Source organism: Sinohyriopsis cumingii, chromosome 4, assembly GCF_028554795.1.
Source record: "Sinohyriopsis cumingii isolate HCF-2022 chromosome 4, ASM2855479v2, whole genome shotgun sequence".
Lineage (NCBI taxonomy): Eukaryota > Metazoa > Mollusca > Bivalvia > Unionida > Unionidae > Sinohyriopsis > Sinohyriopsis cumingii.
In genome coordinates, this window is record NC_142964.1 from 115,939,845 (window position 1) to 115,954,962 (window position 15,118).

The 15,118-nt window shown below is 35.6% G+C and overlaps 1 protein-coding gene across 6 annotated transcripts in view; it reads right to left on the reverse strand.

The window, feature by feature from the left end:
• LOC149801938 (uncharacterized) overlaps nt 1–15,118 on the reverse strand; it is a 115,881-nt gene that overhangs the window by 53,779 nt on the left and 46,984 nt on the right. For 5 of the 6 annotated variants that reach the window (XR_016420760.1, XM_089956326.1, XM_089956325.1 and 2 more), the window contains exons 4-7: nt 7,627–7,679; nt 5,429–7,214; nt 4,786–4,983; nt 4,329–4,384 (exon numbers count right to left, since the gene is read on the reverse strand). Coding sequence is in view for 5 of the 6 variants with exons in the window: in XM_089956326.1 (XP_089812452.1) it covers nt 4,329–4,384; nt 4,786–4,983; nt 5,429–7,214; nt 7,627–7,679 (2,093 nt within the window). In the remaining variant the exon portion in view is untranslated. Of the gene's footprint in view, nt 1–4,328; nt 4,385–4,785; nt 4,984–5,428; nt 7,215–7,626; nt 8,626–15,118 lie in introns of all 6 variants that reach the window. The other variant, XM_089956328.1, reaches the window with a different exon arrangement.

Sequence of the window (15,118 nt, forward strand, 5' to 3'; positions counted from 1 at the left end):
GTGATTAATTTCTTAGTCATTATGATGCAGTAATGAGCTAAAGTACTTATACCATCGGTGACACGAGATCTATCGTTACTGCATGCTTTGCGCGCACGTTTTTGTTTAATCAGTTTTCAAAAACTTTGATATATCTGACCTTGATTCTATTAATTCCGTTTCTTTTTTTATGCTTATAATTCTCTATTTTCGTGCAAATTACATTTTTGAACATATTTATGCTCATTTTATAGTTTGTCAGATTTTGAATGGAACTATTAAATCTAAATTTATGGAGAGAGTATATTTCTTTTTGCCTTTTTAAGAGATCATATTGTTTATCACACCAAAAAGGTTGAATTTTTTATACCTTTTATTACACTGTAACAAAATACACATATACCGGGCAGACTTCTGATATATATCAATGATACATTGTACAGTTTCATCAATCCCACTGGATAAAGAATGGTTAGAATTATATTGAAATTCAGCAAGTTCATGTCGGAATGAATTATTAAATTTATTATTCTTTCTTTTTGTTCTATCTGTACCTGTCAGAACTTTTCCTCCAGTATATTCATGTTTCTAATTTCAGCAAGTGGAAAAGAGAACTCACATATGATAGGGAAATGTACAAATTCACTCATACAACCAATTTCGAAATCTGAAGAAATATAGTACGTATAAATAACGACAGCGGCAGGTATAAACTGGGAAGCAATAACAAACGGTCTGTAATGACTAGAAAGCAAAAGTTCTTAAAATTGATGAATGATACAATTTAATGGTCCTTTTCGGAGGTTAAAATTAAATCACGCATGATTATCTTTCAAGAACTGCAAAGTAAAACCGCACTGCCCAGAGTCTGATGAAAACGGAAATACGTAACTTGATTATTTGAATGAAACAATGAGACAAGAACTGGCGAAGGAGTATTTGAACAAACTAGATGGTATCTGTGTTCTATGATGCTTTTGTTCTATACGCTTCTACCCACCCTAATATAAAACTTAAAAACTAAGATTACCTAAACCTAATTTTTTCCCAAACATAACGATAAAGTAAAATACAAGCACGTATTCATTACTTTTGTCGTGATTGTTTTTGTGTATGTTGCTAACAGGTTTCTATTACATGGATTCTGACATTTTGATCGTTAATAACTAGCAAACGTCAAAGTACGGTAAATACATAACTCCTCACATGCATGCAATAGTAGTGCAAGACGTTAAATACCTTAATGCATTATACATTGATATCAAATACACTCTAAACATGATTAAATATGAACAGTCTTACAGACAATACTTCTAAACTTAATAATAATTTTTTTACTGTACCCGGTAGTTGCTTTCTGTCGTTTGATATGAAGGTAAAGGGGGATATTAACAGTACAGTGGTAAATAAATTAGAATGTTTGCAAAAGACATAACCGTATCATAAGAAAGCGCTGATCTTGAAATGTTGAAAGATACAGGATTTTCATGACATACAAAGATCTTTAGGTATCTGTTTCGGTGAGTACAATTAGAATTCAACAAGTCATCATGAACGAAACTGATCAGGCAGGGGCAGGTAATGCGCAAATTAATGGTATTGATGCTATGCATATTGCGGTTAACTGAAAGAAGTTAAAAATACAATCAAACTTTCAGATTCTGACAGATCTTTGTCTACTGTCTCTTTCTCGATCGTCCTCGGCATTTAAGATTTAACATAGTACTCAGAAAAGCCTGCGAAGAGATATATGGTCGCAATGACAAGTACAAACTAGAATGCACAGGCCAAATGCACGTAAGGATTACATACGAGTCAATCACATAATCAGGTAATAACAAGTATAGACATGGCATGGCTTTATTTTATGACTACATCAGTAGGGAGAAAATCATTGACATTCTAAAGAACACAGCATTAACAAACCTCAAACTTGCTTTCTCCCAGTACGAGTTAGAGCGTTTTGAACACAAGCCAAATGAGTAGGAAAAAAAAGGGATCCAAAACGTTTTATACTCAGCAATACCAAAACAAATCTAAGTGATGGTTGCAAGGTAGTGGTCTTAAAACTGGCTAATGTTCAACAGCGTATCAACTTTAAAATCAACCGAGAACAAGTTGTAGAGACTCATACTTATTTCGTTTTAGATGTTCAGGCGAACATTTTAATCAATCAATTAAAAATCAATCATGTTTAAGTCCTCAATAACTTACGTCTACCTCGTGGAGTGACACGTGCTTCCTTGCTGTGGACAGACAACTGCAAAGCCTTGGCGCTTAACAGCAACACAACAGAGCTGTATTTGAATGAGACCAACTATATGACAATTTGTGACATAACTATAAATTGTGGAAAGACGATCTATGAAATCTGTTAGAGACAAATACAAAGACAGTTTCACACACATTGTTATTTTTTGTCTAACTGATCTGTCTTCCAGATTTCAAAGACGATTAGGTTATAGCGATAGATCCTGATGACAAACTAGAAAAGGGGTTTATAGATACTAAAAGATGTGTACTAAAGTAAAAAGACCCTGTTTAAAAATAATGAGTATGGCGATCTTGACGTAAAAACGAACGAAGTTACCTAACGAGACTAGCTTTTAGTGGTAAATAATTTTAAATAACAGTATGGGCGAATGTGAATATATATATATATATATATATATATATATATATATATATATATATATATATATATATATATATATCGGTGGTCAAAGACTTAAGTGAGATACATGCTTCTATGGTGTCATTTACGGCAAAGACAAACAATTAAGAGAAACTGTTTTTGAAGAAAAACATATTTATAGCGAAATGAAAGAAGAAATATTGCATCCCTTGAAAACGAAAACCTATTTGAACATGTACATGTTTAAATGTTTGTCTTTTCCTTGTATTTATCAACCTGTTTACCTATTACACCTTTATTCTTTATTCATGAACCGTACTGGTATAGAGTCACAAATGTTATATAAAACATATGCTGTACTGCGGTTTATGTTCATGGTTTTGGAAAATTTGAATCTATTGTACTGAGGATATATATATATATATATATATATATATATATATATATATATATATATATATATATATATATATATATATATATATATATGATGTCTAAAACTTTCAAAATGGTATTGTGTTTTGCTAATTAATTTCTTAGCGCGAGTGGTCTAGTAAGTATCTAACTGATTTCATAGTGTGAGTGGTTTAGTAATTACATCGACGTTCAAAAACGAGTAGTCCGGAAAACATGTCACGAAACCATGTCACATCACGAAATACTAATACACAAAATATATGTGATCTAGGAAATTTAGAATTTGATATTTCAATTTCTCTTATCCTTCAATGTGGTTTTAACTATGGAAAATCTACTGTTTTCGTAATTTTATACTAATCCTGTCATACAAAAGTTGAAGTCAAATTTATTATTAACCTGCAGGTCTCATTAAAATATAATCATAACAAATGCAAGCAATAATTTTTTTTTGTGTGTGTTCTTTTCTGCTTAATCACAACCTTGCTAGTAACATAAAGCCTTACCCTTATTTATCCGACCGTCACATCTTGCTTACGTTTAGCGCTTCGGTCATTGCAGGCACAGTAGTGGAGGTTCCGTGTACCATTATCAGCTTTCAAGTACTTTTTTTTTGTTTCAATTCATTGGATATGTTAATGGGTAGATCGATCTGTAATGTACGGGCTGCTTTTATAGCAGCCCTGTATGGTTTCTGTCCATGTTTCAAGTTTTGTCAGTTTGTATTACTAATTTTAAAATTAGGAAGTAAAGATTGATGATGATTGGCAAAATTTGTCCATAATGTTATCAACATATTAATTGAGTCAATCTCTAGATATAAAAACTTCCGGAACTCGATATCACAAAGTTCATTCGAAATGTAGTGTATATTCAAGTTTCAAGAAATATTTTAATAACATAACTCCTTGGTCTGTTTATGACAGAAATATCATTGCTATATGATATGGTAAAACATGCTACATATAGCCATAACATTCGAGATTTTTGTAATATTTGTCAGATTATGAAGCGTGTTGCATTACATCATACCCACACCGAAAATTCTGATTTCTGTATGTGACGTATCATTCTCTTTTAAATGCAAAACATTCCCCAAAAGGATAAAAACATCTTTGTCCTGCCTCTTGTAGGTGATGGAAATAAAAAAATAGTAGTTTTTAAATAGTGCATACGAACGTCACAATTATTATCCAGGATGCGAATTACATATTCGCGAAGAAACATGAAACTGATTCTCAAATTATAAAGAAGCGTCATCGCATTAAAAACAGTAACATCTAGAAAAGTTCATTACCCTGAGCCTGCATTGCAAGCATCTCACTCATCTTTACGTCAACGGTCTGTTCAAATCTGAAAGGGATTAAATTATTTGAAAGCTTACCACATAACTATACTAATGACCTTTCGAAAAGCAAATGACTCACATTTTAAGATAATTCTAAACCCAGCAATAAGCTACGCTGAATAGATTTTAATTTTATTTTGAGAAAATACTTTCCAGGGGATCTTACAAAATGCATTCATTTGATTTGATGGAACATCTTTTGATAATCATACTTACACAAGTACATTAATCTACACCTATCCGGTAAGCTACTTATGTACTTACGTACGTACCCACTTATTTATATATGTGTGCTGATACATACATACATACATACATACATACATACATACATACATACATACATACATACATACATACAGACAGACAGACATACATACAGACAGACAGACAGACATGGACCTACCCAAATTCTTCCAGCTTGTACTTGAATTGCAATGGCTTATTTGGATCATTGACATCATGATTTAACAATTCCATCTTCATGCCAGCTGCATCCAGTTGCGAACAAATACTTGAGTCGCCAGAAAACATATCCCAATACTGTCGCACAAAAGGCATCAAGTCCAAACCTTGTGCTGCGTCTTCCTCATCCTGGGGTGCACTGTGAAAAATGTAGCACACAATATTAAATTTGCAGTGTATGTAAGGCGCGTCAAGTGCGGACAGCATTGAATCAAATCTGTTGTCGAATGATGTGCTGATAGATAAGTGTTTATGCTGCTTATCCTTTCACCATGCCGACCAGTCCTAACACTAACCTCTTAATGCGGAGTGCCCAGAGAGGCAGCTGTTAGTACCATTTTTGTAAGTCTTTGGTATGACTCGGCCGGGGATCGAACCCACGACCTCCCGCATCCAATAAAATAATGTAATATCATTAAATAATGTATAATTCATACAAAGGGGCTGTACGAATGACAGATTAATAAAAGGAAACAAAATAAAGAAAAATAACTGTTTTACTTGTTTCTACACAATGCAAACCTCATTATGAAAGAAATGTTTTTAAAAAAAATGAAGGTAGAGAAAAATGAAAATGAACTTACACTTGTGTTGGATTCTTCACAGTTCCTTGATGCACACAATGAGTACTATGATTGTAAATTTCCTTTGATGATTTTCCCTGCGTCGAGTCTTTTGTTATTCCGGTTGTTTTTACTGATGAATTTGATTTGCTGTTTCCAACTGGGTCCTCCTTCGATCGCTGTGATGAAGATATCCCGTCTCCAGCTACCACGCGCGTTTTCGCGCCCATAGCAAAAGCTGTTTCCTCAGCAAGCAGGGTGTTCGTCGAGAGGCATGTCTTAGGTACTGTTCCTTTAGAATCTGAGTAGTTCTTCATAAGTTTTGAGGCTGATTCAGTTTGTATGATATTGTGTTTCTTAGGTAATTCTGGAGCGGAGATCTTGTCGATAGTATTTCCTTGCTTGACTGGTGGTTTTGAAGTGAACAAGGTATTTTTGTTAATGCTTTGTTTCTTCAACAATTCTGAGGTATGTCTTACACTTTTGTCACCATTATTGTTATTTGATGGTTCGACGGCAGATAGAGTATCTTTTGAATTCCCTTGTGCCTTTGATACTTCTAAAGCAGACATCGAGTCTTCACCATCCATTTTCCTATCAGCACCTTTATGCCTATTGTATTTCTTAGTACTTTCAAGTGCGGATTCTGTGATACTGACATCCGTTTGTTTCATCCGAGGCTTTGACATCTTTCCTTCCGTACCCTCGCGGTTTTTTAGTATTTCTGAGGGATAGACTCTATCTTGGGTATCCATTTTAACCTTCCTCTGTTCTGGAACAGATGCCTGGATTTTACTATCTTCGTGTCCTTTCCGAACGTCTTCAGCAGACACTGATTCTCTTGCATTCTTACGTATCTTCATGCGTTCTGAGGAAGATAACATGACTCTGCTGTCAACGGGTTCTTTCGCTATCAGAGTCTGATCTGAATCCAGATGGTAGCCGCCCGAGTTCTGATATCCTTGTTCAGAACTCCGGTTTTGCTTGGGTATCATTGTTTTACTCATACAAACTCTCCTTTCATCCTGAACAGACTGATATCCGGCTCCCTTGAGTCCATGTATTTTGCTGTGTGTGCCACCAGCAAGAAGTCCTCCATCGTTCTTGTTCTTTGCTAAAGGTTTATATACCTGTTTTTCAATCGGTGCTTCATATGAAACAAGTCTGTTATCATCCTTTATCTTTGTCTCGTTTCTTCGTAACTGGCCAGTGATGTTATTGGCTGATGGACATGCTTGAGATGTCGCCCTTTCTGTTTTTCCTTTTGTTGTTATTGTCGTTGTTGCTTCACCTGCTGTTGCTCTTGTGGTCAATACTGTCGCCATCATTTGTATCGTTGATGCGTTTGCTGACTGTGTTTGTTTTGTTGTTGCTGCCGTCAAAGTTGGTGTCTTAGTAGGTGTTGTACTACCTAGATACTGCTGGAACTTATCTGCTTCCAGGTTCATGCTGCTTGAAATGTGTATGTCTTTTGAGACATTTGGAGCGTGAATTACAATTGGAGATTTTCTATCTGTATGAAAATCGCCTAATTGAAAAAGAACTACACTGTTATCATCTCCTCCATAAAACTGCTTTCTTCTTAAGCCAGAACGGAAAACGACGGACAACGGGTCAACTTGAACAGAATTACTTTGCGATGCAGAAGTGGGTCGCCTCTCCAAACACGTTTGTTCTTCAAAACATTTACAGAAGGCGTCTAACTTCCTGGAAAGTGTGTCTGCTGTCTCGATAGCCCTTGCACAGTCACCGAGTTTAGCGGTTTCCATTGGATATTGAACTTCGTCGTTTTTCTGAAACTTACAATCTGAGTAAAAAGGTAATTACTTATGAAATACATAGATATTGTTAAGATGATTTGTTACATTTTTAATAAATTGAATGATATATTTAACTGGTAAGCTGTGAAGGCTATGAATCATGGACATAGATGCTCATTATTTTTCATCAATACTTTTAGAGCAATTAATACAATCAAGAAATAAATCGAGGTCAAAATATATGCTAGTATTTTGGAGGCATCTATGGTCTGTATTGCTGAAACATATTTTTGGTCATTTTGTCTACCAGACAGATGTTGAATTACATTGCATGTTTAAAGCATAGAATTACATTACGTTGTCAAATGCACTTTTATTCTAGCTTTCCTAAAAAAAAGGATACTTCGTTTCCAATTTAAATAATTAGAATGCAATGCAAAAACTAAATATAGTATGTACCTGTAATTTCTTTACTTTTATTTGAAAGATCCGGCTCACTGAAAGAATCATTTCTGTAATTGAATAAGTAATTATCATTAAAAATGTATGTGTATAAATATTCTCTTTTGTGTACGTGAGAGTAGTTGTATGTCGTGATTTGATGAGGTACAGGAATTAATATTAGCTCATAGATTTGCATTCTGGGTTTTATGTTTTAGGGAGAAACCATAAAAGTTTACAATGTTAACAGTTTTGACATGGGTTTGGTATTACGGGGACAAAAGTTCATAGGAACAAAAGGGTCGAAAGTTTATAAGGGCTAAGGTTCAAAAGTTTATGGGGAGAAACGGAAATGGTAACGTAAAAAGTTTTATCTAAGTTTCGATACACTTCTCTACAATCCAGCAACTGATTTCTGATTACTATCCAACACACCATATATGCTATCCAGCAGCTACGTGTTCATTAATAGCCAGTAAACATTCCACTCTCCAGCAACTGCTTTTTAATTACTAACAAACACTCCTTCCACTATTCAACAAAAAGGGAAGAAAGGTCTATGCACACACTCTATACTTCACATACATATTAGCACACAAGTGTAGGAAGTGTGTATTAACATACTACTATGCTTTCACACATACCATCACATATAAAACGGATAGAGTTTTAAGGATTTTGTTTCGTGAGAAAGACATTCCAATACACAAAACATACACAGAACACACACACAAGGACACAAATCTTTAGCAACTTATTAGCATCTTTCATTTCCAGTAATCCTGGTGGCCCTGAAGAGGGCCGTTGGGACTGTTAACAAAAGAAGAATGTTAAAACATACAACACCGCTTCAATGTTAATTTCTCCTGAAACTTCTTCGCACTGCCGATCAATACACCAATACTCTCTTCAGACACCTCTGCCTGTCCACACACACTCTTCCCTTCCAGATCTCCATAATCTTCGTGATAGCCCATAACGGCTTCAAATTGACTAGGTAGTTGTGTTGAACAGCATCTGGGGAATATATATATATATATATATATATATATATATATATATATATATATATATATATATATATATATATATATATATATATATATATATATATATATATATATATAGGACCGGATCGAAATGTTCCACCAATCAAAACGCGTTTGATAAAATTGAGTTAGCGTGTAGTCTCTCTTCCAAGCAGAACATCGTTCTGACCATTTATCATTACGGAACAGTTTGAAAACAAGATTTACGGCTGAAATTAAAAAAAAGAAAATGTATATATTGGTGTGCACCTGTTGCGAATACATCCTATACACTGAGTTATAGTACCACGACTACAACTACAACAGCTGATTCTGCTAGTATTATTCTTCCAGAATAGGAGGTCTTTAATGTAGCCCTGACCTATTTCCTGTCGTCTCCGTAAGAATGTACACCTGCGACGGTAGTATTATCATCAGTTCGTTTTTCATCATTAACACTGGGAATCATTCCAGAAAGAAAAAAATGGAAGAGCTATAGAGTCTTTTGGAACGCCAGAAGGAAGAAGAACAAGCATTTGTTCAACAACAGCAAAAATAGAAGAAAAAATCTTTGAGCAATGAAGATAAGGAAGGGAGAGAAATCAAAAACGAAGAGTATGTTACAAGACATTTTGGTGGATTTAAAGTATCTGTAAGAAAAGTATCTGACGTCTTTAACACAACCCAAGCGAATAAGACTTCTAAACCTTCAATTACTACATCGACTCTCACCACAACTGAAGTGTCAGCATCCACAGTTACTACCACTACCAAAGCACCATCAGCAGCAGGTAGGTAGTGCGTGACCGTGGAAAATGATTAAGACAGATAAAGCTGAAATCACAATGAAATTTCATAATATATCGCGAACGTCCATTTTTCTTTCTTCACTGTTTGCTTCTTGTTTTGAATTTTCTTCACTTTCTTCCCTGGTATGTGCTCATCTTGATCCTCTACAGAGTCTTCTATTTGTCTTGTCTTCCTGTATTTTTTTACGGATATGGGTTCATCTTCTATTCTAAAGAACGTTTCTCCTCCCGTATCTTCTGCTGCATGCTCCCTTTATGTTTGACAATAATTACAGGTATATGTATCTTTGTCTCTCATATTTGTATACTTTTCCTTGATGTTGTGAACATTTTGGAACCCAATGACCTTTTGCTTGACACACATAGGACGAATCTTGACTTTTATCTCGAGTGTAGTCTATGGTCTTATTGGAAATGGTGTACTTTCGAATTGCTTTCTATAACTCTGTTAAGAAAGGCGATCTGTCCATCTTCTTCACAGTTTAAATGCTAAATGAATATATTCCCTTAGTTTTAAAAGTTCTGTCTATTCTTTTTTGGGAAAGACTGTGTAAAACGTACTCAAATCAAATTTTGCAATCAAGATAAAACGATCACATTATTTAAGCGAGGAGCCAGTAGAAGAAGCCAAGATACGACGGCTACCTGCAGTGTCGCCTCATACGCTAAGTGAAGTGTTAGCACAAGTGCACGCCAGTGCCTTCGAAGAAGACATTGGTGAACCTGAACCAACACTCTTTGTCTCTACCAAAATAACAAGACACTCAAGAGCAGCTAAGACACAAAGTCGATCAGTAGCTTCCGAAGATTATTTTGACATTCGAGATGACCTAACAAGTGATTTCCTGAAAATAAAGAACCTCTGCTTACAAATAGATGGTGAATTTAAGAATTCATGTCTGATGTGCCACCAGAGAAAGAAGCTGACTTCGTTATATTTTTATAGGGTTCACGCTAGGGATGATTCTTTCACGGATGCCCCCAATCGTTTACCTCAACAAGACTTCAAAAGTCCTTTCTCAGAGTTCACCATGAACAAACTGTATGAGCAAAATGTACCAGCATCACCTCAGGTTATAAATACAAAATGATAGAGTACGATTAGGATCAATGTTTCAAAACTAATCAAGGATTTAGACGCACTCCGAAAATTACTACGTAGTAGACATTGAACAATTGAATCCAGGCTAAAATTTGTTTGGACAAAGAACCAATGCAGCACGCTTGCTGTACGAAGTGGACGAATCTCAAAGAAATTAAATAGGTCGATGTATATTCCTTGTATCATTGGGTGTGTAAACATGTTCAATTTCCTACCGGTCAACCAGAAATGTTGACAGAACACGTCGACCAGGAATACATTTGTCAATACGAACGTTAGATCAAATGCAAAGTGTTAAAGGTTACTGGCCACCTATATAGTACAAACGTGTGATATTATTATAGTCATAATAAGCGCATTTGTTATGTATGCGCACCATAAAAATGTTCAATTGGACTTAAAAATCCGCTTTTTCAATGAAAAAATTATTCGGCAATCTCCGTAAACAATCGGTAGTTTCCGCGTTCCCAAAACGAATATGACGTACATTTATCCCTTCTATTCAATCTAGCCATTCAGGTGTTTAATTTCTCCACGTAAATGTCTGTGTGATATATCTTACGATCGTGCTTTTGTACAGCAAATATCGTGCACTGTGTTGCATATGGATGTAACCAAAAGAGTGATGATGGGACAAAAGGGTCCTTTCTTTTTCCGAAAAGCCCTGTTTATCACAAAAAAGTAGACTGAAGCTGTGGGATCGAATAGGGTGAGGGATGGGAACATCATAAATCCTCCTAAATCCCGTAGAAAGCTCTATGGTGCATATGAGAAGAGGGATAGAAACAGCGTAAGCAAAATATATCAAATAAAGGATTACAGTACAGTTATGTTACTGCAGATGTAAAATATTAATATTTAAAATAATCATAATGCTTTCTGAACGTGCAGAGTGTAGACTTTGATCAAAAACGTGTTATTATTATTTACCGTATATATCGGGGCACGATAGCATAATAATTTTTCCCAGAACTTATGGTGAAACTTTTTTCTCATGAATGTATATGTCCCAAGACTAAAGAAACGAAATAATTTTGTGTTGAATTTGTCCCCCCCCCCCAACTGCACGGTAAAATAAAACAGACTAACAAACCATTTGATTGATAATAAATGAAAGAAACTAACCTTGCATTGTTATCATTTATTCTTTCTTTTCTCATCATGCGAAATTTATTAAAGAAAAAATTATATCCACGAACTCCGTATATGTAGCAGATGCCCGCTGGTTTATGCATCCTTTCCAAAGTGTGCATCGCTTATGTCTGATAACAAAATCACAAATGAGAAGGGAATATCACCCGATGGCTTGAAGGCACCTGCCATTCACGCATGATACTTTATTAGGTGCAAAATCACCAACATTGTATTGTATCAAGGTTAACTTTACGACGGTATCTCGCAAATAAAAATCATTATTTGAAAATACATTCACTGTGAGTGCAAACGATAATCTCTTCGATAGCATGGGTTACAAAGGTATCATTAAAGCAAGTTATTGCTGTGTATACTATTTACCCTACAGTCATCAATGAACATTTGTATCAATTATGATTACAAATGGCAAACAAATAGAAGCCCGCGTGATGAATAAACACAAATGGCAGCGAGCAATAAACCAATTGCTTAAACTTGCCGACAGGATATCAAATACAAAGGTTATTCTATTACAAAGCAAGCAAACCCCGGAAACTGACTTTGGATTCTTTTAAGTGTGCCGATTTCCTTTTTCTACAAAGTCGGCCGACACAGGGAAGCCAGCATTGATTCCTTTTTTACCTGTATTAGCGGGAATTTTGAAAATAAATTGAAACAATGGAACAGTTTTGAAAGCGACACAATCTAGTGCGTCGTGCACGCATATCGATATAAAGCTGAATTAGTTTTCAACAGTTTCATCTAAGTGTTCCCTATCCATGGTTTATAGTGTTTTATTTTTGGACAACAAGAAGCACGTACTTCGTCTTGTGGGGATAAATGTACGTCATTTCCGGTTGGCGTCCTCTATAGAGGGTTTCACGGTTAGTATCTCCCCTTGAAAACACCAGAGGGCATTTCGGTGCAACTCACTTCCGGATAGTTCAATCAATTAAGATGGCAGATGTAGATCAAGAAAATGTGACAGACCGCTCACATTATGCAAGCATGATCAATATCTCACTATCTTACAAAGAAATTCTATCAATATTTTATCAATTGTTTTTACATCTTTTATTATTTTTTTCTCAAACTTGCGCTGCTTCCAGATTTCAAATAAATATTCTCTGCCCATTTCAGAACTTCATTATCTTTCCATTATTACCTTATGCTCTAGTTTGTATTTTTTGATTGGGTGAAAGATTATTGCTGCGTAAAAAGTTCTTGCAACTTATCTCGCTTGAACAATAATGAAAATATGTTTATTTTTTACAGCTTCAATAATAGCGGTTAATGGAGGTTGAACGACAACGAGAAATTCTTAAGGTTCTTTTATTTTTGATTTAGACTGTTGCTTTTCTATTAATGTTCATTATATTTTTCATTAAATAACTTGAGTTATTTGAAAATGCACAAATGTCAGCCACTCTTGAACAGACAGGCGCACGTACGAGTCTCCTTGATGATTATTTTAATTTTATTTCCTTGAACGGTTCGAAATTTTAAAGTATACAATTTGGAGAAATATCGATGTTAGACACACTATGCATGTATATGACATTTTTGGTTCTCACCTATCTGCCTGTCTGTATGTATGTATGTCTGTCTCATTTCATCTGGTGCATGGGTATGTATATTCTCGAATTAATGTGTGTTCGCATACGTATTATTACATAAACATGCTTTTCGTTAAAAACGATTATAAAATGATGCTAAGATAGAAAGAGTGACTGATAGAAAAAGACAACAAGTATGAATATTTGTGAGTATCCATTTATTATTGACTTGTAGAACATGTTCTTACAAGCAGTCTCTTATTTAAATCATACTGTTTGCAATTTCACATCCGGTCACATAGATCAATATTTATTTAAAAATGCGAACCAAAGTAATAGGACGGAATCTGTGAAATAATTAGATCTTTAATACATATTTGATGCAAGGAAAGTTAAACAGAATTAAACTAATTTTAAGAAGGCTGTTAGTAGTTAATGGGGATCTTATAGGGTCTATGGGATTTATCATTACAAACACCCTTGGGAACATATAGGGTCTATGTAAATTTAACATGGAGAAAAATCGTGGGAACATATAGGGTCTATGGGAATTAACATGGCCAAAAACCCTGGGACAATATAGGGTCTATGTAAATTTAACATGGACATAAACCCTTGGGACTGTATAGGGTCTATGTAAAATTGAAACAGGGAGGGTCTCTATTTTTTTTTAAAAAAATAAAAAAATAAAATAAAAAAATAAAATAAAAAATAAAATAAAAAAAGGGGTAGGCAATTCAAAGACTATCTCTTTTCGAGAAATATGGCTGGCCCTGAAAAGGGCCTTTGGTTTATGTTAATATACCCTTAACATAAAGGGCATTTGCGACATCTTCTTGTCCTCAAACTTCGTCTTACAGCAGGGCCATACATCAGAGTCCTCTTGAGGCAACCTTGTCTCTCTATATAGACTCTTCTTATCCACAGGCTGCTGCTGGTCCTGTGGACAACGGTCCACTTGGATCGGACATACATGAGCATGTCCGTCCTGAACATCATTGTTGACACAAGGGTTGAAGATTCAACGTCGGTCCACATGTTGAGGCTCCTACAATAGGTGAATCAATGCAGTGAACTGCGCTTATTTATAGGGACAGAAAGGATTGAAACGGATTGAGTTCATTCACCAATCCGAACACGCGTTACAGAATTCAGTCAGCCCGCATCCAATCCGAAGAGAGCAGTCTGTGACGTCACGTAGTCTATATAGATTCGCTAGCGCTTGTGTGCAGTCAATCTATGCGACAGTGATTCAACATGACGGAAACTCAGAAAACGATCCAATGGGGTGCACCAGCAGGGGAGACCGCCCAAGGGAACCCGGACTTACTTTCAGAAGAGGTGAATTGGGATTTTGTGGATTTTCTCTCCTCGCAAGAATTTGTTCCGGAACCTTCGTTACCTTCTTCATTACCGCAAGTGGAGAATTTTAGACAGAGACAGAAAGAAGAATTGGAGAAATTTATACAACGACAAAAGGAAGCGGAACAGGCTTTTCTCTTACAGCAACAGCAACAAGAAGAAGAGGTAAGACAAAAACAACAGCAAGAAGAAGTAGCAGCAAAGAAACAAGAGGGTGAAAATCAAACGGTCACGGTACTGTTGGACATTTTAGCGGAGTTAAGAAGTCTGAAACAAATGTATCAGACTTCTTTATCACGACCGAAGAGAATACGACCTTCCCGAGCTAAACACGTCAACCCTGTGACTAAGCCTACCGTACCACCCTTAGTGATTTCAACCCAATCATTATCATCATTACGCAGTCCAGAAGTAGGCCTTGGCCGTGGCAAAGGCTTAAGGCAGTTAAAATTGATTGCTTAAACTCACCCCTGCACCATAAAGAAAAAAGGTCCTTTTCAGGGCCACCCACATTTCTCG